General features: G+C 47.3%; 1 protein-coding gene across 8 annotated transcripts in view; it reads left to right on the forward strand.

The window, feature by feature from the left end:
- smpd4 (sphingomyelin phosphodiesterase 4) overlaps positions 1 to 24,081 on the forward strand; it is an 85,114-nt gene that overhangs the window by 36,139 nt on the left and 24,894 nt on the right. For 3 of the 8 annotated variants that reach the window (XM_072499426.1, XM_072499493.1, XM_072499434.1), the window contains exons 9-12: positions 645 to 716; positions 10,724 to 10,735; positions 12,490 to 12,582; positions 18,675 to 18,826. In XM_072499426.1, coding sequence (XP_072355527.1) covers positions 645 to 716; positions 10,724 to 10,735; positions 12,490 to 12,582; positions 18,675 to 18,826 — 329 coding nt within the window. The remainder of the gene's footprint in view (positions 1 to 644; positions 717 to 10,723; positions 10,736 to 12,489; positions 12,583 to 18,674; positions 18,827 to 24,081) is intronic. The other 5 variants (XM_072499444.1, XM_072499454.1, XM_072499473.1 and 2 more) reach the window with 3 other exon arrangements.

Below are 24,081 nucleotides of genomic sequence, written 5' to 3' on the forward strand. Positions count from 1 at the left end.
GACTTTTGCAACTGTTAAGAACATTCCATGCTCCTGGCTTAGTGACAAATATCCTTCAGTTCAAAACTGGCACAGGTTCCGTTAAGTGTGGAACCCCTATCTCAAATGTGTAGGCTCCACCCTGTCTGACTTGCTCCTTTTGGGCTTTCCATGAACCATTCCATTTTGTTAGTCTTAATCTCTCAATACCCGAGGGTGTGTGATCTGAGCTAGTATCCTTTTGTACTTGCATGGCTTTATTCCCCTTTTCCACCCACAATCTTGTTATTGGATTGATCCGGTATTAAAACTGGAGGCGCTGGTTCGTTTAGAATATTGTTATAAATTTTTCCTGTATTGTCTGTTCCTATGTTTGCAATAATTCTTATTCTGTACTGCACGATGATTACCTTTTTTCCCTCCTTTGTTGCATTAATTGTAGAAAATTGAAAATTTAATGTATTTTATAAAAAACTAGCATTAGCAAGTGGAAATTGTTTAGAATAACCTGCCTGGTGGATTTATCATGGCAAAAGCATGGGTTTTCTAAAATGCACTTGGATGGGAGAGTTGAAGTAGAGGAGGCATGAGTTTGGAAGTAAGCACTGGTGAGGGATGGCCTAAGTTGTCTTTTTTGCCATTGACACCTTATTATTTATTCACAGATCTTTGTTGAAATGTGGCTTCACCATTATTCACTGGAGTTGTATCAGAAGATGCAGTCTCCTCATGTCAAGGTATGTGCGTTCACTTATTTCTCTCTGTATTTTGTTGGATATTGAACTGGGCTAACTGCTTTGTCACTCGTCTCTGGTGCTGTCTGCAGGCTCCAATGGGCTTCGGTTGTAAAGTTAAAACCAGTTTACTAATCTGGATTTAACCTGCGCACACTGATTTTTAATCTGCTTCTCTGCTGCTCTATTGAAACAGACTTGTGTTTCGGGCTCTAAAGAGGTGCTCCATTTCTGATTACTGACCACTGTGGGAATAGGCAAAGATTCATTTTTGTTTACTATAAAATTATTATTTTTTAAATGTATTCATGCAATATGGGCATCGCGGACAAGGCAAGCATTTATTACCCATCCCTTATCACCCCTGCGAAGATGGTGAGCTACCACCTTGAACCATGGTAGTTCATGTTGTGTAGGTCCATCTGACAGTGTTGTTAGGAGGGTGTTCAAAGATTTTGATGCAGCTCGATGAAGGAACAGCGGTATAACTAAGAGCATAGGATGGTGTGTGGCCTGGATGGAAACTTGTAGGTACCTTCTAGGTGGTAGAGGTTACAGGTTTCGAAGGTGCTGTTTGTTGCAATGCATCTTGTAGATGGAGAACACTGCTGGCAGTGTGCATCAGTGCTGGAGGGAGTGAATGTTTGTGGGTGGAGGGAATTTGTCAATCAAGCAAGCAGCTTTGACCTGGGTAATATCAAGCCTTTGGAATATTGGGAGTTTCACTCATCCAGGCAGGTTATGGATGTTCCATCACACACCTGCTTTGTGCCTTGTGCACATTGGGCAGTGAGTTACTTGCTGCAGAATTCCCAGTTTCTGACTCTTTTCAGCTGCAGTATATAGCTGGTCCATTTCAGGTTCTGGCAAATGCTATTTGCCACTTACTGTCCCAAGCCTGAACATTGTCTCGGTTTCACTCACACTGTTTCATGATCGGAGGAATTGCAAATGGTACTGAATGCTGTGCCACCCCCACTTCTAATTAATGATAGAGGAAAGGTCATTGACGTTGCTGGAGATAGGTCACTACCCCCGAGGAACTCCTGCAACGATGCCCTGGGGGTGAGAGGGTTGGCCTCCAGAAACCACAGCCACATCTTAATTGTTAGAGATAACTCTAACCAGGAAAGTTTTCCCTCTAATTCCCATTGAGTTCAATTTTGCTCTGGTTCCTTGATGCCAAACCTAGTCAAATGCTGCCTTGGTGTCCAGGGCAGTCTCTCTTGCCTCACCTCTGGCATTCAACTCTTCTGTCTGTCTTTGGATCAAAGCTGTAATGAGACCTGGAACAGAGTGGCTGTGGTAGGATAAAGTGTGCACTGACTAGCAGGTTATTGCTGAGTAAGTGCCACTTGATAGTGTTGTCAGCGACACCTTCTGTTTGCTTTTGCTGATGATTGAGAGTAGACTGGGGAAGTAGTTGCCCGGGTTGAATTTGTCCTGTATTTTGTGTACAGGACATACCTGGGCAATTTTCCACATTGCCGGGTAGATGCCACTGTTGTAGCTGTACTGGAACAGCTTAGCTAGGGGCTCCGCAAGTGCTGGAGCACAAGCCTTCAGCACTGTTGTGGGAATATTGTTAGGGCTCATAGCCTTTGCAGTATCCAGTGCCTTCAGCTGTTTCTTGATATGTGGAGTGAATTGAATTGCTGAAGACTGACATCTGTGATCCTGGGGACCTCTGGAGGAGGCATTTCTGACTGAAGATTGTTGCAAATGCTTCAACCTTATCTTTTGCAGTAATATGCTGGGCTCCTCCATCATTGAGAATGGGAATATTTGTGGAGCCTCCTCCAGCAAGTTGTTTAATTGTCCACCATTCACAACTGGATGTGGCAAGACTGCAGAGCTTAGATGATCCATTGCTGCTGCAATCACTTGGCTCTGTCCATTGCATGCCTTTAATGCTATTTGACAAGTAAGTACTCCTGTGTTATAGCTTCACCTCATTTTTACGTATACCCAGTGCTGCTCCTGGAATGCCGGCCTACACTCTTCATTTAACCAGGGTTGATCCCTGACTTGATGGTAATTGTACAGTACGGGACCAGGCCATGAGGTTCCAAATTGCAGTTGAATACAATTCTGCTCATGAATGCCCAGTTTTGCGTTGCTAAATGTAATTGAAATCCATCCCATTTATCATGGTGGTATTCTCTCTCAGCGTGTAAACAGTATCCTTTGTGTGAAGATGGGACTTAATCTTCAAAAGGACTTAATCTTCAAAAGTGGTCATCCTAACAATACTGTCATGTCCCGATGCATTTGCGCCAGGTAGAGTTGTGAGGGTGAGATCAAGTAAGTTTATAGACCTTGTTGGGTCGCTCGCCTCCTTCTGCAGGTTCACATCTGGCAGGTATTTTTATATTCCATTCCCCTTGCAATAAATGCCAACTTTCCTAATCACACATTGAACTGCATACTACTGATTAATGTACCAGGATACCCATATCCACCTAACGATGTTGGCAATGTCAATGGAGACCTTGGTATGGCTGAAGGGGGAAAGGTCACTGAAAGCGGAATGGAATGTTCTGAAATTGGGACAATATAGTAAATACTTCAAACATCCAACTTTGTTAAAGCTTACCGACAGTGTTTAATGCTAATATTGAATATTCAAAATGGGGATTCCACTCCACCCAAAATAATAGTTGATTGACTTTACAGAGATCGGGGAGAAAACAGGAGCTAAATTTGTCTGCTGAGCAACTTCTAGCTGATAGTAGATCCACATTAACCGAATCCTGTTCCAGGATGTGTCTCACCGTAGAACATATAGAACGATACAGCGCAGTACAGGCCCTTCGGCCCACGATGTTGCACCGAAACAAAAGCCATCTAACCGACACTATGCCATTATCATCCATATGCTTATCCAATAAACTTTTTAATGCCCTCAATGTTGGCGAGTTCACTACTGTTGCAGGTAGGGCATTCCACGGCCTCACCACTCTTTGCGTAAAGAACCTACCTCTGACCTCTGTCCTATATCTATTACCCCTCAGTTTAAAGCTATGTTCCCTCGTGCCAGCCATTTCCATCCGCGGGAGAAGGCTCTCACTGTCCACCCTATCTAACCCCCCTGATCATTTTGTATGCCTCTATTAAGTCTCCTCTTAACCTTCTTCTCTCCAACGAAAACAACCTCCAGTCCATCAGCCTTTCCTCATAAGATTTTCCCTCCATACCAGGCAACATCCTGGTAAATCTCCTCTGCACCCGCTCCAAAGCCCCCACGTCCTTCCTATAATGCGGTGACCAGAACTGTACGCAATACTCCAAATGCGGCCATACCAGAGTTTTGTACAGCTGCAACATGACCTCCTGACTCCGGAACTCAATCCCTCTACCAATAAAGGCCAACACTCCATAGGCCTTCTTCACAACCCTATCAACCTGGGTGGCAACTTTCAGGGATCTATGTACATGGACGCCTAGATCCCTCTGCTCATCCACACTTCCAAGAACTTTACCATTAGCCAAATATTCCGCATTCCTGTTATTCCTTCCAAAGTGAATCACCTCACACTTCTCTACATTAAACTCCATTTGCCACCTCTCAGCCCAGCTCTGCAGCTTATCTATGTCCCTCTGTAACCTGCTACGTCCTTCCACACTGTCGACAACACCACCGACTTTAGTGTCGTCTGCAAATTTACTCACCCACCCTTCTGCGCCTTCCTCTAGGTCATTGATAAAAATGACAAACAGCAACGGCCCCAGAACAGATCCTTGTGGTACGCCACTTGTAACTGAACTCCATTCTGAACATTTCTCATCAACCACCACCCTCTGTCTTCTTTCAGCTAGCCAATTTCTGATCCACATCTCTAAATCACCCTCAATCCCCAGCCTCCGTATTTTCTGCAATAGCCTACCGTGGGGAACCTTATCAAACGCTTTACTGAAATCCATATACACCACATCAACTGCTCTACCCTCGTCTACCTGTTCAGTCACCTTCTCAAAGAACTCGATAAGGTTTGTGAGGCATGACCTACCCTTCACAAAGCCATGCTGACTATCCCTGATCATATTATTCCTATCTAGATGATTATAAATCTTGTCTCTTATAATCCCCTCCAAGACTTTACCCACAACAGACGTGAGGCTCACCGGTCTATAGTTGCTGGGGTTGTCTCTACTCCCCTTTTTGAACAAAGGGACCACATTTGCTATCCTCCAGTCCTCTGGCACTATCCCTGTAGCCAATGATGACATAAAAATCAAAGCCAAAGGTCCAGCAATCTCTTCCCTGGCCTCCCAGAGAATCCTAGGATAAATCCCATCAGGCCCCGGGGATTTATCTATTTTCAGCCTGTCCAGAATTGCCAACACCTCTTCCCTACGTACCTCAATGCCATCTATTCTAATAGCCTGGGTCTCAGCATTCTCCTCCACAACATTATCTTTTTCCTGAGTGAATACTGATGAAAAATATTCATTTAGTATCTCGCCTATCTCTTCAGTCTCCACACACAACTTCCCAGCCCTGTCCTTGACTGGTCCTACTCTTACCCTAGTCATTCGCTTATTCCTGACATACCTATAGAAAGCTTTTGGGTTTTCCTTGATCCTACCTGCCAAATACTTCTCATGTCCCCTCCTTGCTCGTCTTAGCTCTCTCTTTAGATCCTTCCTCGCTACCTTGTAACTATCCATCGCCCCAACTGAAACTTCACACCTCATCTTCACATAGGCCTCCTTCTTCCTCTTAACAAGAGATTCTACTTCTTTGGTAAACCACAGTTCCCTCGCTCTACGCCTTCCTCCCTGCCTGACCGGTACATACTTATCAAGAACACGCAGTAGCTGATCCTTGAACAAGCTCCATTTATCCAGTGTGCCCAACACTTGCAGCCTACTTCTCCAACCTATCCCCCCCAAGTCACGTCTAATGGCATCATAATTGCCCTTCCCCCAGCTATAACTCTTGCCCTGCGGTGTATACTTATCCCTTTCCATCATTAACGTAAACGTCACCGAATTGTGGTCACTGTCCCCAAAGTGCTCTCCTACCTCCAAATCCAACACCTGGCCTGGTTCATTACCCAAAACCAAATCCAACGTGGCCTCGCCTCTTGTTGGCCTGTCAACATATTGTGTCAGGAAACCCTCCTGCACACACTGTACAAAAAACGACCCGTCTAATGTACTTGAACTATATCTTTTCCAGTCAATATTTGGAAAGTTAAAGTCTCCCATAATAACTACCCTGTTACTTTCGCTCTTATCCAGGATCACCCTCGCCATCCTTTCTTCTACATCCCTAGAACTATTTGGAGGCCTATAGAAAACTCCCAACAGGGTGACCTCTCCTTTCCTGTTTCTAACCTCAGCCCATACTACCTCGGAAGATGAGTCCCCATCTAGCATCCTCTCCGCCACCGTAATACTGCTCTTGACTAGCAGTGCCACACCTCCCCCTCTTTTGCCTCCTTCTCTGAGCTTACTAAAACACCTAAACCCCGGAACCTGCAACATCCATTCCTGTCCCTGCTCTATCCATGTCTTCGAAATGGCCACAACATCGAAGTCCCAGGTACCAACCCATGCTGCCAGTTCCCCTACCTTATTTCGTATACTCCTGGCATTGAAGTAGACACACTTCAAACCACCTACCTGAACACTGGCCCCCTCCTGCGACGTCAAATCTGTGCTCCTGACCTCTATACTCTCATTCTCCCGTACCCTAAAACTACAATCCAGGTTCCCATGCCCCAGCTGCATTAGTTTAACCCCCCCCCCCCAAAACCATGTTTCTCTCTTTTTTAAATTGAGCCGCAGGACACTTTTCACTTCAGGATCACAATTCTTCTTCAACTGTTAAACGGATTAGCCATGTAAATACTATGGCTACCCGAACAAGTCAAAGACTGGGAATTCTGCAGTGAGTAACCCACCACCTGACTCCCCAAAGCCTGTCCATCATCTACCAGGCACAAGTCAAGCGTGTGAGAGAATACTATCCACTTGCCTGGATGAGTGCTGCTCTAACAACACTCAAGCTCCACACCATCCTGCACAAAGTAGCTCACTTCACCATCACCCCATTTGCCACCACCTGAAACATTCACTCCCTCCACCACCGTGCAGTGGCAACCGTGTGTGCCATCTACAGTTTGCTGTGGTTCCTTCAACACTGTACAAACCTGCAATCTCTATGATATCTGGAAGCACATGGGCAGCAAATACATGGGAACACCACCACCTGCAAGTTCCCCTCCAGGCTACACTCAATCCTGACTTGGAAATACACATCTCTGTTCCTTCACTGTTGCTGGGTCAAACTCCTGGAACACCCTCCCTAACAGCACTTTGGGTGTACCTACAACACATGGACTGCAACAGATCAGGAAGTCGGCTCACCACCACCTTTTACAGTACTGTAAGGGATGGGCAATAAATGTTGACCTAACCAGCAATGCTCACAGTGTGCGTGTGTGCGTGTGCGCGCGTGCGTGCGGTCCTGGGACAGAGATGATTGACCTCCGACAACTAAACTCGGTCAAATGCTGCCTTGATGTCAAGAGCAGTCACTCCCCTCACCTCTGGCATTCAGCTCTTTTGTCCATGTTTGGACTAATGCTGTAATGAGGTCAGGAGCTGAGTGGCCCTGGCGGAGCCCAAACTGCGTATCAGCAGGTTATTGCTGAGTACCGCCATTTGGTAGTACTGACAATGACCCATCATTTGCGGATGATCCAAGAGTAGACTGATGGGACGGTAATTGGCTGGATTAGATTTGTCCTGCGTTTTGGTGTGCAGGGCATAACTGGGCAATTTTTTCACTTTGCCGGGTAGATGCCAGTGTTGTCGCTGTACTGGAGCAGCTTGGGTGCGGCAAGTTCTGGAGTACAAGCCTTCCGTACTATTGCCGGAATATTATCACGGCTCATAGCCTTTGCAGTATCCAGTGCCTTCACATGATATCAAGAAAATGCTGGAGTGTTTAAATTGGCTGAAGACTGACATCTGTGATGCTTGGGAGAAGACCGAGATGGACCATCCACTCGGCACTTGGGCTGAAAATTGTTGCAAATGCTTCAGTCTTGTCTTTTGCACTGCTGTTCTGGGCTTCCCCATAATTGAGGATGGGGATATTTGTGGAGTCTCCTCGGTTATTTAATTGTCCACCACAACTCCTGACTTGATGTGGCAGGACTGTAGAGCTTGGAACCGATCCATTGGTGATGGGATCACTTAGCTCATTGTATCACTTTCTTCTTACATTGTTTGACATGCAAGTAGTCCTATTTTGTAGCTTTATCAAATTGGCACCTCATTTATAGATATGCCTGGTGCTGCACCTGGCATGCCCTCCTGCACTCTTCATTGAACCAGGTTGATCCCCAGTTTGGTAATGGTAGAGTGAAGGAGGGGCAGGGCAGTAGATGGGTAGGCAGCAATCAGCAGGCAGTTTCCTTGCCCATGTTTGACCTGATGCCATGAAACTTGTGTTTCAAGTTTCTGTGTTGAAGACTCTCAGGGCAACTCGTGCTTGACTGGATACTACCTGACTGGATACCACTTGCACTGCCACCTCTCCTGGGACAGGACATGTCCAGGGATGGTGATGGTGGTGTTTCCCATATTCATACTCCCGGAATAATATTTTGCAGACAATGTCAGGCTGCTGCTTCACTGGTCTACGAAACAGCTCTCCTAATTTTGGGACAAGTCCCCAGATATTAGTAAGGAGGATTTTATAGTGTTGCCAGGGCTGGATTTGCCGTTGTCACTTCCGGTCCCTACGTTGATGCTGAGTGGTCAGTCCGGGTTTATTCCTTTTGGTAGACTTGCAGCAGTTGATGCATCTGAGTGGTTCGTTCGGCCATTTCAGAGGGTATTTAAGAGTTTTTTTGTGTTTTTCTCTCTCCCCCCCCCCCCCCCCCCCGGTTTTCTCTCCTTTCCCCCCCCCCCCCCCCCTCCCGTTTTCTCTCCTTCCCCCCCCCCCCCCCGTTTTCTCTCCTCCCTCCCCCCCGTCTTCTCTCCTCTCCCCCCCCGTCTTCTCTCCTCCCCCCCCCCGTCTTCTCTCCTCCCCCCCCCCCGTCTTCTCTCCTCCCCCCCCCCCGTCTTCTCTCCTCCCCCCCCCCCGTCTTCTCTCCCCCCCCCCCGTCTTCTCTCCCCCCCCCCCCCCCGTCTTCTCTCCTCTCCCCCCCCCCCCCCGTCTTCTCTCCTCCCCCCCGTCCTCTCTCCTCCTCCCCGTCTTCTCTCCTCCCCCTCCCCCCCCGTCTTCTCTTCCCCCCCCCCCCGTCTTCTCTCCTCCCCCCCCTGTCTTCTCTCCTCTCCCCCCCCCCCCCGTCTTCTCTCCTCCTCCCCGTCTTCTCTCCTCCCCCTCCCCCCCCGTCTTCTCTCCTCCCCCTCCCCCCCTGTCTTCTCTCCTCCCCCCCCCCGTCTTCTCTCCTCCCCCCCCCCCCGTCTTCTCTCCTCCCCACCCGCCCCGTCTTCTCTCCTCCCCCCCCCGTCTTCTCTCCCCCCCCCCCCGTCTTCTCTCCTCCCCCCCCGTCTTCTCTCCTCCCCCCCGTCTTCTCTCCTCCCCCCCCCCCGTCTTCTCTCCTCCCCTCCCCCCCGTCTTCTCTCCTCCCCCCCCCCGTCTTCTCTCCTCCCCCCCCCCAGTCTTCTCTCCTCTCCTCCCCCCCCCCCGTCTTCTCTCCTCCCCCCCCCCCGTCTTCTCTCCTCCCCCCCCCCCCGTCTTCTCTCCTCCCCCCCCCCCGTCTTCTCTCCTCCCCCCCTGTCTTCTCTCCTCCCCCCCCTGTCTTCTCTCCTTCCCCCCTGTCTTCTCTCCTCCCCCCCCCTGTCTTCTCTCCTCCCCCCCTGTCTTCTCTCCTCCCCCCCTGTCTTCTCTCCTCCCCCCCTGTCTTCTTCTCTCCTTCCCCCCTGTCTTCTCTCCTCCCTCCCCCCTGTCTTCTCTCCTCCCTCCCCCCTGTCTTCTCTCCTCCCTCCCCCCTGTCTTCTCTCCTCCCTCCCCCCTGTCTTCTCTCCTCCCTCCCCCCTGTCTTCTCTCCTCCCTCCCCCCTGTCTTCTCTCCTCCCTCCCCCCTGTCTTCTCTCCTCCCTCCCCCTGTCTTCTCTCCTCCCTCCCCCCTGTCTTCTCTCCTCCCTCCCCCCTGTCTTCTCTCCTCCCTCCCCTCTGTCTTCTCTCCTCCCTCCCCCCTGTCTTCTCTCCTCCCTCCCCCCTGTCTTCTCTCCTCCCTCCCCCCTGTCTTCTCTCCTCCCTCCCCCCTGTCTTCTCTCCTCCCTCCCCCCTGTCTTCTCTCCTCCCTCCCCCCTGTCTTCTCTCCTCCCTCCCCCCTGTCTTCTCTCCTCCCCCCCACCCCGTCTTCTCTCCTCCCCCCCCCCCGTCTTCTCTCCTCCCCCCCCCCCCCCCCCGTCTTCTCTCCTCACCCCCCCCGTCTTCTCTCCCCCCCCCCCCCCCCCCCCCCCCTGTCTTCTCTCCTCCTCTCCCCTCCCCCCCCGGTCTGTCTTCTCTCCTCCCCCCTCCCCCCGTCTGTCTTCTCGCCTCCCTCCCTCCCTCCCCCGTCTGTCTGGTATTTAAGAGTTAACCACATTACTGTGGGCCTGGAGTCACTGGTAGGCCAGACCAGGTAAGGACAGCAGATGTCCTTCCCTACAGGACATTGTTGAACAAAATGTTTTTTTGCGGCAGTTGGCAAAGGTTTTATGGTCACTATTACCAAACTAGCTTTTTATTTGTTAACTACATTTCGGTTCCATCAACTGCCGTGGTGGGATTCTAACTTGTCCCCAGAGCATTGGTGACATGACCACTGTGGTACCGCTTCCTAGTGTAGCTGTTGTAGTGGGTGGAGGTTTTGAATCTGAGGTGACCAGGTCATTTGGCCACACTTTAGAGCTCTGCTTCAGCTTTGCAGTTCATGTTGATGCTTTGGGTGCATGTGCATTATGTCTCTACATTATTTTCTATTTTTATTCCCTCCTCATCATCTTCATGGTCTCCGCTCTGATTCTGACTGTCTTGTGCATTCATGGCATTACAAGCCAGGGCCGCAGGTATTCACTTTACTAGACCAATTATTCACTTTACTAGACCAATTAACCAGTGTTAACCCTTTTGAGGAAGAAGGTTTCCCTCGGTGCCAAACTGAAGTCCGCTATTGTTTAAGATGATGGTGATGGTTGTTCTCTACCTCTCTTTCAAATTGAGCATTTCAAAAAGCGATTGCAAATTGTCAGCAGCCTCACCTGTCTGATGGGTTGAGGTGACAGCTTGGCAGGCCTGCATTAAACAGTATGCAGCTGACCCACCATCGAGCACACGAGTGCACTAATTACTGGGCACTAAAATGGTTGAATGTTTAGTTTTTCACGCGTGGGGCAAAAATGAAGCTTGCACTTTGGAAACTGAGCACCTTTCAGGACTCCAAAAGGGTTGACACAATATAACCTATTGCAGTGTTGTGACTAGGTTTATTTAATGTGCCCAGTTGAACTGAAAACATGTACCTGAAAATTTCACAAACCCAATGCGATACTGCACTGAAAACCCAGTGACAACACTACTTACTGCTTGCTTTTTTTTTTACACCTGGGCAGTCTCTGACTTTGGTAATGGTACGTTGACTAAACATGTATGTTTAAGAATTGGTAGTAAGTTGACCATGTTTGTGTAGTGTACTATCTCGTTGTGTTTGATATTTGTAGTCCGAAATGGTTTATCCCCTTTACTGCCATCCAATACTTATCCAGCACTGATCAATAATTCTCACCGTCTGTAAATGGAAAGCTCAAGACTGTGAGGTAACTCTTTAAAACGTTTCTCTTCAGACTCCTCAAGGTGTTCACGCTAGGGAATGGAACTTTTGAATTTGAGGCATCTTTGTCCGTAACAAACGGTCCAAGGGCAGGTACAGCACTGGTTAGATAGAGGAAAGCTCCCTCTCTATTGTCCAACAAGTCATTAGAGTCATGCTATTCACAAAGGCACTTTGCGGTTTCAGTTTGACCTGAGGCTTGTCAGTGAGACCTACAGAATGCCCCATAACCAGTACCGAGATCTCCGTGCGCAGCAAGGCATTTGCAAATTAACCACAGGGCGTGGGTATGGCTGTAAGACTGTTCATGAAACACTCTGAACAAAGACAACTTCGATTTTTGGCAAGGAATATCTTTCAGTGATGAATTTTAAAGTGTAATCCTGCACCACTCCAGAGTAATGTCACTCTGTATCTAATCCATGCTGTCCCCGCCCTGAAAATGTTTGATACGTAGAGGAACTTTGGCTGAACTGGATGTTGCACAGAGTTTGCTCTGATTCCAGTTCATGTAGAAGATGCAGTTACTGTCTCAGAGCAGTAATAATTAGTCTTACAAAGCTTCCATTTTGAGTCACAATGAATTCACTCACTTTTAGGCCCATATCGTTAGGGATTTACAGTAGTGTTGTCTGGTAATCGGACATCATTCCAACCTGCCAACTATGGCCTTCTGGTCAGTCATCTGGTTCCTGCTGCAATGATGGATTTCTCCAATTCCATTCCAATTCAAAGGCAGTAAAGTTTTTAAAAGTATGTTCAATCTGGCGATCTCTTTTAATAGTACTTTTGTAACATGCCTTAACAAAAATTATTTTTGTAAACTGGCGTTTGGCAGTAAAAGGGTTAAATATGTGCATTTGTGTATATTGAATGTGGTTAGTGATGAATGTTTAAAAGTCGATTTGCTGTGTTTATAATTTTTTTTCTCTCTTTCTCTCTGGATGAATGCTTTCCCTATGTGTTGTCTTGTTCTCGGATGCTAACTCTCAGTTGGAGGTGCTACAGTACCGCCTGGGTATCTGCAGTACTCAGTACAGCACTGCATCGCCACTGCCTGGTCATGGCACCTTCCACACGTACCAAGTACCTTTTTATTTTCATTTTTGGTGTCTCTGTTTAATCTTGTCAGCCACATGGTAAAATCCATAAAGTGTGGTAACTGGATAGTGTCAGTCAGTGATTGTTCTAGGGCCAGTGATTTAAATTTTCTGCTTTATTTAGGAAAATTAGTTGTCCTGAGTTGGGACTCTTAACTGAAGATATGCATACACTGATGAAGCAGATACTGTGTATGAAATCCAGGCGGTTGACTGTGTGTGTGGGGGGGGGGGGGGGGTTGCTTGGACACCAGGAAATGAGAACAGTTGACCAGGCTATTGTTTTGGTTCAATTTGTGTCATAGTGTGCAATACAAAAATTTGGTCACTGCAGAACTGGAGATTGAAGACTAGTGCAAGAAAAATTGTTGGAAAAGTACCTGCCAAGTAACACGCTATTCAATAATCCTATTTCTTGGTCTTACTGTCTCTTCAGGACTCAATCTCCCCCATTGATGTTGCTTCCAAGAGGCTTGGTTTCTTCCTTGGTGTCCAACGCTTTTCCCCTCTGCTTTGGTTGACTCAGTCCAAAACTCTAGCTTTCCTCACGTTGCTCTCTCTAGTTGGACTCAGGCAAAGGGAACAAGAACTCTCCAGTCTCAAACTCAATTGGTGAAGTGTTGACGGTCGTGTTGCGAGGAGTTGGGGGTGTAAACTGCTGATTTTATTTGAGAGGGGAATTGGATAGTGCTCAATGAAGAATTGGAATGAATTTTTGTTGTCGGAGCAGGAGGTGCAATGATTCAGCTGTTGCACGTATGTGGGAAGCAACGAAGCAGATGGGAGTGAATCCTGAAGGAAAGTTGCATTTGGCAACTAAGGATGTTATGAAGAAAGAGCAGTAGTCAACTGGGTGAAATTCCTGAGTAATTGGAAAGAGAAAGGGGGCACAGTTGGTCATGAGAGGTGATCCTGAGCTCATCTTTAGGTGTGAGGCCAAATGGTCTAACCTCTTCAGAAGTACAGGTATATAGTGCAGATTGCAATGTTGAGGAGCAGAGCAACACCGGAGACTTGGGATCATGGTAATCTCAACCAAGGGGATGTAAAAGTTCCCATGGCAGTATTCTGAAGAGCAGGGACTTTAAGACGACGTTTGTTCGACAGCACCTTTCAAACTCTTTCACCTAGAAGGTCACGGGCAGCTGTTGCATTGAAAGGCCATCACCTGCCAATTCTCCTCCAAACCACACACCACCCTGACTTGGAACTTTGTCATCATTCGTTCACCATTGCTGGATTAAAATTTTGGAACTCCATCGCTAACAATGTAACATTGCAGGCAATGGTGAGCTGCAGCAGTTCAAGAAGGCAGCTCTCACCGTCTTCGCGAGGGCAATTCGGGATGGGCAACAAATGCTGACCGAGCCAATGATGCCAGTGTCCCGTGGACAAATAGATGCCCGCTACAATCAAGAAACATTAGAGTGTGGTTGGTTTTGAATAGTTGACAGAGGAAGTCACAGTCAACACACGCAGGAAGAATCTATTCGGCCCATAGGCTCTCTAGAGCAATCCAGTCAGTCCCATTTCCCTCGAGTGCCCATCAAATTTCCTTTTGAAATCGTTGGTCGTCTTCACTTTCACCCAGGTTCTTGGGCAGCGAGCTCCAGGTCAATTATCATTCGTTGTTTGTATTTGAAAAACTTCCCCTCACCCCTTTGTATCTCTGGGCAACCTCAGCTTCTTCAACCTAACCTTGTAATGAAATCCCCCCCCCCCCCCCCCCAAAAAAAAAAATCCCTGGAACTATTCTGGTAAATATCCTCTGTATCCTCACAAGGACCCTCCCATCCTTCCTAAAGTGTGGTCACCAGAACTGAACACATTCCAGCTGGGACCTAACCAGAGCTTTATGAAGGTTCAGCATAATTTCCCTGCTTTTGGATTCTACCTCATGATGAAGCCCAAGATAACGCTTGCTTTACTAGCCACTCTCAATACATGCTGCTACCTTCAAAGAGCTATGCAGATGGGGCTATATCAGGGATTGTAACTTGGGCAAGACAAACTAGGACAAATATCTGGAAGAGAAACTTATCAAATGCAGCGAGAAACGTCAATCCCATCAAGCTGAGATTTTTTATTCAATGGAAAGAACTTTGACAATAATATTTTTGAGATTAATGATTTTTATTTAACCAGGACTGTGATGCACTATTTGCATGGCATGATTTGATTTGTACGTTGCCTTGGTTTAATTTCCCATTTACCATGTGGCTTTCTTTGTGGTGTGATGGTGCTCTTCTGTTGTAGATGCTTCAACCAGGCATTTTTCTTGGATGGCGTTGGAAGGCTGTTGATAAGAAAAGGGTAGATGGGCGAAATCTTGTGTTTCTAATTTGGCTGTTCCTGTCTGTTCTCCCCATGCTCCTGTTTGGAGATGCCAGTGTACACCCTGCATCATACATGCCTGCATGATGCATGTTCCGGTGCTCGAGATGGGAAGGGTGCCAAAGGCTGGCTTCTATAGGCAGTGAGTTGTTAGTGCCAGTAGTAAGTTTTATAAGGAGGAAGCTCTAAACTTATTGTCATTTTTGTACATGAAAGATCATGAGTTCTGATTATCAAGAACAGCGTTCAGTGAATTGGAGCAATCTGTTGCAGATCTGACCTTTTCCCTTTGTTCATCCAAGACAAATCCTGGGGCCTGCATGCTTTCGCATCAGTTCAGTGCCTCTTTGTGACTTTATTTTTCGGGTGGATGGTTTGTATCGTGCGGGAATATTTGTTATGATTTCACACGAGGATTTCCTGCTTGTACAATTGAAACGGTGACCCAACTCCTACAGAAAAGGGTTGGCCATGTCCCAGGTAACACTAAGAACAGCAGTCGGCATGGAGGGTAATCTTATATGGGGCTTACCAGATAACCTGGTTAATGGGATTGTTAGTATTTTTTATTTCTGAGGCCATAACCTGAGCTTTGAGACTTGGCTGCTGGAGTGGGCCTGGTAATAGAGAAATCTGCCAAAATGCTGGGTCAAAGTGGTGTGTCGGGGGATGAGCTCCACATTCATGTTGGTCCTGATTGTAATTCTTGAGCAGAGCAACCGAGCGCAGCAAATTCTAGCCATATCCCTCTGTGCTCGACTAGAAAATGCTGTGAAGGTGCAGCATGGAAGCCGACACATCATGGAGGGGAGGGAAGGCAGTTGTCCTGACATTCGAGTCGGACATGTGAGACATGATGTGATCCCAAGTCACTTTGGTATTCGATTCAGTGTTGTCTCTGGTATCGTTATTATTGCTGCCTGTCTTCACCGCCATCTAGGCTGCTTATGTTTTGCCAGATATATTCCCTTTCTCAGTCAGCAGTGTGACACGCTCTGCTACTGAATGCTTTGCAGTTAAGAATTGCACTAACCTTCCCACCCAGACCCCCTGAAGGTTGTAACTCACTTGGGCTTAATCCCTTTTCTGATATGTTTTACCATTTTTGACTTCAGTTGGATTTCCTTATCTTTATAGTCCTCTTTCCCTGAAAGCAATGATTCTCGGGGGGAGGGTAGATGAAATCGCAGCCTTGTCCTCACTAGATGTTCCCACTATCCAAGCACAAGCCACAACATCGCAACTAAGAACAGAAATCTAGGCTTACCTGGGGTTTTTACCTCCAATCCACGTGCCCTGACCGTCACCTTGGTCAAAATCCATCAAGTCTACAGAGGCAGGAGGGGAATCTAGGATCTCCTGGACCGGATGACCCAGTTGATGCATTCTTTTTTTTTTTTAGGAAACATTTTATTGAGGCATTTATAAGTTTAACATATTAACATTCTAAGTAACAGAACGGTCGCAAAAAAATCACAGTACCATGCCCAACTTCCCCCGCTCTAACTCCTAGCTACCCATATATTAGATTTCCTGCCCTTATTCTCCACTTTCATGCCCACCCCCCTCCTCCCACCTTCTGCTGACGGTCAGTTTTCCTTAAAGAAGTCGATGAACGGCTGCCACCTCCAAGCGAACTCCTGTATTGAACCTCTTAAGGCGAACTTGATCTTCTCCAGCCTGAGAAACCCTGCCCTGTCAGTGACCCACACCCCCGACTTTGGAGGCTTCGAGTCCCTCCATCCCAGCAAAATCTGTCTCCGGGCCACCAGGGAGGCCAAGGCCAAAACGTCGGCCTCTCTCTCCCCCTGGGCTCCCGGATCTTCCGACACTCCAAATATTGCCATCTCTGGGCTCGGTGTCACCCTCCCTTCCAGGACCTCTGACATGACATCTGAAATTCCCTGCCAGAATCCCCTCAGCTTCGGACATGCCCAAGACATATGTACATGGTTTGCAGGACTTCCCCCACACCGCCCACACCTGTCCTCCACCTCCTCAAAAAAACTACTCATCCGGGCCACAGTCATATGAGCCTGTGGACCACTTAGAGCTGGATCAGGCTGAGCCTGGCACACAACGAGGATGCATTGACTCTCTTCAGGGCCTTCTCCCATAGCCCAACTTCCAATCCCCCCCCCCCAACTCGTCTTCCCACTTCCTCTTCACCTCCCCGATTGGGACCCCTTCCACTCCATCAATTCCTTATATGTTTCCGAGACCCTCACCTCCCTAATCCCTGTTTTTGACATCACCTTATCCCGTAGTCCCCTTAGAGGGAGGGGAGGGAAACTTGGAACCTGCCTCCGGACAAAGTCTCATACCTGCAGGTACCGGAATCCGTTCCCACTCGGCAACTCAAACTCCTCCTCCTAACTCCTCCAGGCTCGGGAAACCCTCCTCAATGAAAAGGTCCCCAAATCTCTCAATCCCTGCCCGCTGCCACCTCCGAAAGCCCCCATCCAGCCCCCCCCCCCGGTGGTTATCACAGATCAGTGACCACACCAACTCCAGTCTCATCTGCTGCCTCTTTTGCCCCCACACGCTCAGGGCTGCCAGTACTACTGGGCTTGTGGAGTACCGAGCCGGCGAGAACGGCAGAGGTGCCGTTAACAGAGCCTCCAGACTCGTGCCCTTACAAGGTACCACCTCTACCCGCTCCCACACCGACCCTTCCCCCACTACCTACTTCCTAACCATGGAAATAATAGCCGCCCACTGGTAATTAATAAAGTTCGGAAGGGCCAAGCCTCCCTCCCCGCTCAAGAATGACCACCTTCACCCTCGGGACTTTCCCAGCCCAACTAAAACCCTAGGTTGCCGCGTTCATTTTCCAAAAAAATGCCTTGGGGATAAAGATTGGCAGACACTGAAACACAAACGGCAATCTCCGGGAGGACTGTCATTTTCACAGTCTACCCTCCCCGCCAATGACAACGGGAGCGCGTCCCACCTACGGAAATCCCCTTTCATTTGCTCAATCACCCTGCCCGAATTTAGTTTATGGAGCTGATCCCAGTCCCTTGCCAGCCCCTCCCTATCCCCCGCCAATTGTTCGATGCCTTCAGCGCCATTGCCAGAGGCTCTATGGCCAGGCCAAACAGTAGTGGGGAGAATGGGCACTCGTGCCTTGTCGCCCTGCACAGGCTAGAATATTCTGACCGGACCCGGTTGGTCCTTGCATTCGCCACGGGTACCTGATAAAGCAACCGGACCCAATCTACGAATCCCTGTCTGAACCCAAACCTTCCCAGGACATCCCACAGGTACCTCCACTCCACCCGATCAAAGGCCTTCTCTGCATCCATGGCCACCACTACCTCGACCTCGCGCCCCTCCACAGGCATCATTATCACATTTGGGATCCGTGCATTATTTTAGACAAGATCCATAGAATTTGTTTGGGTGGGGTGGTGCTTGAACAGATGATGCTATGGACGGATGGGACCCAGGTTTTGACTAATTCCCCAGATCAGCAAGTCAAGCTACTGAAAAGTGACTAGGAGAGAGGAAAGTCCGTGGCCCTGGAAATGTACTTGTTGCGTGGACTAAAGTGTGTATAAACTATGCTATTTCATTTTAGTTTAATTCTGTTAACTCTACCCAGAGTAGATGTGAGATCAGCCAGCGATTGTCATGTGCAGCCGGTTCACTCGAGTTAAATGGACCTCTGCACAATGTTTTAACATTGAATTCTGCCCCTGTGTGCTTTGCATTTTCTAACATCTGTTCTACATTTGATAGGAACCCTTCACTCCAACAGAGGAGCATGTACTAATGGTGAGGCTGCTGGTCAAGCACCTTCACTGTTTCTCCAGCAGCACAAAGCAGGAGCAAGCCTTACCCTCGCCATCAACTCATTCTCACACTGGGAGTCCACTGGAGGAATTCAAGCGGTAAGCCACCTACTTTTCTGAGTTTTGTGTTTGTTGACATTTCTGATGGGCAAAAGTGGAGACAGAGGGTAGTGTAATGGGCAGGTACTCTAAATGGCAGCATGTTACCAGTTGCATCCTGCAAGATCTGTGTTGAGGGCCAAATAGTTGCTGCATTCATTATCAACTGAGAAAGTGGAATAGAAAGTCACCTTTCCACGTTTTCAAATAACATAATGGTAGATTAACTTGAGAGCAGTGCAGATGGAAGCACAAAATTACAAAGAAATATTAATAAACTAAGTGAATGGACCAAACTGTGGCAAATGGATTGACGTCATCTGCTTAGGAACTGAAAAGGTACTTTCTAAATGGTGAAAAGCTACACACTGTGGAGGTCCAGTGAGATGGGTACATGGACAGAGGCTATAAACCAGTTCAGAAAATAATCAAGAAGACTATAGGAATGCTGGCCTTTATATCTAGAGGAATAAAGTACAAGGGCGTTGAAGTCATGCTTCAGCTGTACAAAGCCCTGATTAAACCATATCTCGAGTACTGTGAGAAATCCTGGGCACTACATCTTTAAGCTAGGAAGTGGCGCACAGATTTACCACAATGATACCTGGATTCCCAAGTATTAAATTATAAAGAAGGGTTAAACAAACTGGGATTTCACTACCTGGATATTAGACGATCATGGGGTGATTTGATCAAAGTTTCCATCGAATTAAATCATTAGAATCCCTACGGTGCAGGAGGAGACAAGTTGGCCTGTCAAGCCTGCACTGTATCTCCGAAAGAGCACCCTAACTCGGCCTACTCCCTGCCCTATCCCCGTAACCTAATCTGTACACCCCAGGACACAAAGGGGTAATTTACCAAGGCCAGTCCACCCTAACCTACACATCTTTGGACTGTGCAAACTCCACAGATAGCCACCCAAAGCCAGAATTGAACCCAGATCCCTGGTGTTGTGAAGCAGAAGTGCCAACCAGGATAATAGGGGGAACAGATGGGGTAGATGGATAGGAACTATTTTAGCTGTTTGGTGAGTCTCGAACTGAGGGCATAGTCCACATATTAGAGCCCAATATATCAGGAGTAGAAATAGGAAAAGGTGGCAGAAGTTTGGAACTCTTCTGTAAACAGCAATTGATGCTAGATCAATTGTAAATTTTAAATCTGTGTTACAAACAGGGTGAGGCAGTACTAGAATCTTTATTCTCTTCCCCTACTGTCTGTAATAAGTAAGCTTTGAGAAGAAATGTGAATATTTTTAAACGTGTGTGGGCAATTTGAATAACCAACAGCTAGTGTCCCAGGGGTTGAAATACATATTCACACGCTCAAGCTGAATTCTAGTGCTTGATAGAATTCACACGATAGATTTGCAGTTCGTGCACTTGTAAAAGTTATAACCAAAAGTAATAATTCATAATTCCCATGATTATCCTGTTTCGCAAAACATACTTCACAGGCCTGATGGAAAGGACATCATTATCTCTTGAGTGCAGTTTAAGTAAATTCAATAGCCAGTCACGTGCCAAGGTGGTTTTCAGGATACTCTTGAAGAGATGGTCTTTCTGAAGGTCACAAAGCTGGTTGCTGTTGTCTCTGTGCCAGGAGTTTGCAGTATTGGTGGACCTGAAAAGGAACAGACTTGGAGACCTTTACCATGTTAGTCTCCAGTTCTTAAGGCATAGATGTTACTGTCTTTCTGCTGCTGCTGTATGACTCTGCTGACAAGGCTTAAAGATTAAAAAGGGTGACCAACGTGGCTGCCCCTACCATGTGGCTTCTCTCAGTTCACTTTTCCGAATATGGTGTTGGTCTGACGCTGATTAACAACAACCTCGTTTATTGTTTGAAGACATTCATCTGGAGGGAGGTATTCAGACAATCACCACCTTTAGCGTCAGAAAGACCCATTCAAATCAGGACTGCCTTTTGGATGGTCCCAGGACAATGGGTAGTTGGCACCTCTTGGTATGCCATACATCTTTTGTCCTTGCGAGACAGGATGGCAGTTTTTGAATTCGCGGATCAGGTCAGATGATCTTCGATGGCCAGCTTTTACAGCACACATTGTCTATTTTAAAAGAAAAGTCCGTTCCAAAACACTGAATAAAGTTCCTATTTTAAAATTTATGAAAATGACATGGCTTTATTGGACATGATTTCTGAGATTTAGATTTTTGGGAATTAATAGATGTGGGGCAAAGTCAGGTGTATGGAATTTGGTGACACAACAGCCATGATCTGCTGGGGCGTGGATAGGTAGCAGCTGTTGCCCTTAGTTGAAGGGTCAGTTACGAGGGGAAACAGTTCAAGGTAAGGGGCAAGAGGTTTCTGGGGGATTTGAGGAAAAACCCAGAGGGGGGTGACGGTCTGGAATGCACTGCCTGGGAGGGTGGTAGATGCGGGTTGCCTCACATCCTTTAAAAAGTACCTGGATGAGCACTTGGCACGTCTTAATATTCAAGGCTATGGGCCAAGTGCTGGCAAATGGGATTAGGCAGACAGGTCATGTGTTTTTCATGCGTTGGTGCAGACCCGATGGGCCGAAGGGCCTCTTCTGTGCTACATTATTCTGTGATCTCATTGAATGGAGGAATATGATCAAGGGGCTAAATGACCTTCTGTTCCTGTGGAACCTGTTTTTGTTATTTGTTCATGGGATGTGAGCATTTGTTGCCCATTCCTATTTCCCCTTGAACTGAGTGGTTTCCCCAGCCTTTCAGAGGGCAGTTAAGAGTCAACCACATTTCTGTGGGTCTGGAGTCACATGTAGGCCAGACCAGGTAAGGACAACAGATTTCCTTCTCCAAAGGACATGAGTAAACAAGATGGATTTTACAAGCTAGAAACTGTTCAACCTGTGGGAGCTAGTTTAGCACAGTGGGCTGAACTACTGGCTTGTAATGCAGAACAAGGCAGCAGCGTGGGTTCAATTCCCGTACTGGCCTCCCCGAACAGGCGCCGGAATGTGGCGACCAGTGGCTTTTCACAGTAACTTCATTGAAGCCTACTTGTGACAATAAGCGATTATTATTATTATTACCTCCGACGCTCCCAGGCCAGAAGCAAGACGACCCCAACCTCTGTCACGAGCTGCAATACGCAGATTACGCCTGTGTGTTCGCACGTTCAGAGGCTGAGCTACAAACCATGGTCAACACATTCACCGAGGCATATGAGAAAATGGGTGTCAGACTAAATATCCTGCTCCTGCCACCATGCATCAGAAACATGGACAATGTACACCAGACACCTCATCCCTGGAGAGATATCACCAATGTTGCTTCCGCAAAATCCTTCAACTCCTCTGGCACGATAGGCTACCAACCTGAGCATCCTCTCCCAGGTAAATATGCCCAGTATTGAGGCACTGGTCGTGCTCATGGGTGGGTCGCATTGCCTGCATGCCCAACACTAGATTCTCACAAATGCTCTATTCTGAGCTCAGCAATAGCAAGCGATGACTAGGAGGGCAGGGGAAATACTATAAGTAAACTCTGAAAACCTCCCTAAATAAATGCAACATCCCCATCAGCACGTGGGAATTGCTTGTCTTACAATGCACCAACTGGGGAAAAAGCATCTGCAAAGGCACCAATCTCCCCGGGCATCGAAGGGGTGGAGCACGTGGAGGCAAGTGTAAGCAGCGGAAAGAGTGTTGAATCCAGAGCATCCTACTGACCCACTTCATCAAGCACAGCCTGCCAAACCTATGGCAGAGTCTGCAGATGGTAGCACTCTTAGTCCCAAATCAAGCCTGATTCCAGGACTTCAGCTGATCAATGCTATGCTGAGAGAGTGCTGCAATGTCATTACACCAAGGCCCAATTCGAGTGGACATTAGGTTTCCTGGTAGAAAAGCAGGGAGTTCTCCGAGTTGTGGACTAACATAACGACCTCACTTAATGTCACCCACAAATCAGTTACCTGGTCATTTATCTCGCTACCTGAAGGACCTTGGCTGCTGTGTTCCTTTGCATTGTAAAGTGTTTTTGGATGCTCTGACGATGCTGTATAAATGGCATGCACTGGGGAGAATTGGCCTTCACTTTGTTGCTTTCTATGGCTAGGAACATAGGAGCAGGAGTGGGCAATTTGGCCCTTTGAGCCTACTCCAACATTCAATAAGATCATGCCTGATCTGGTTGTGGTCTCAAGTCCAATCTCCTGTCTGCTCCTTGACTCCCTTGCTGTACAAAACTCTGTCTAACTCTGCCTTGAATAAATTAAAAACCTAGCCTCCACCACTTTCCAGGGAAGAGCATTCCACACACCAGTGACCCTTTGGGAGAAAGAACTTCTCCTCATCTGTCTTAAAAGGGAGGTCTCTTATTTTGCTAGTTTCTGTCTCTCCCACAAGAAGAAACATCCTCTCAGCACCCAATCTGTCAAGTCCCCTCAAGTTTCTTGTCCGGTATCTCTTCAACCTTTCTTCAAAGGGTAAGCCCTTCATCCCTGGAATAAGTGAATCTCCTCTACACTGCGTGTTAAACAATTATCTTAAATAGAGACCAAAACTGCACACAGTATTCTTGATGTGGTCTCATCAAGGCCCTGTAAAGCAGCTGTAAAACTTCCCTACTTCTATATTCCATTCCTCTTGTAATAAACACCAGTATTCTATTTACCTTCCTAGTCACTTGTAACACCTGCATGCTAACTTTGTAATTCATATACCAGGACACAGTTCTGCAGTCTTTCTCCATTTAAACAGTATACTGCTTTTCTATTCTTACCAAAGTGAACAAGTTTACATTGACTCACATTATACTCTGCAAAATTTTTGGCTGCTCACTTAACCTGCTGATGTCCCTTTGCAGACTCTATCTCCTCTTGACAACTTATTCTTCTACCTATCTTGTGTCATCAGCAAATTTAGCTACCATACATTTGGTCCCTTCATCCAAGTCATTGATACAGCTTGCCAATCTAAAACGGATCCATTTATCCCTACTCTCTGCTTCCTGTTGGTCAACCAATCCTTTATCCACGCTATGGCCTCATTATGGCCACATTGAGGGGTCTGCCTAACCAGTGCTGTCATTCCTCCTGCTGATGTTGCAGTAATACCGCAAGTACCTTGCTCCATCTGTCAAAAGAACCTGAGAAGGATTCCTCCTCCGCTCAACTGGTCGTAAATTGAGTCAATTTCCTACCAGTCCTCTTTCTCAAAAGTGCTAAAGACATGATGGCAACTTACCACCCAACCTTAAATGAATTGGAGGAGTATAGAAATAGATTAGAAAAATAATACA

The sequence above is a fragment of the Scyliorhinus torazame genome, chromosome 1 (assembly GCF_047496885.1).
Source record: "Scyliorhinus torazame isolate Kashiwa2021f chromosome 1, sScyTor2.1, whole genome shotgun sequence".
NCBI lineage: Eukaryota > Metazoa > Chordata > Chondrichthyes > Carcharhiniformes > Scyliorhinidae > Scyliorhinus > Scyliorhinus torazame.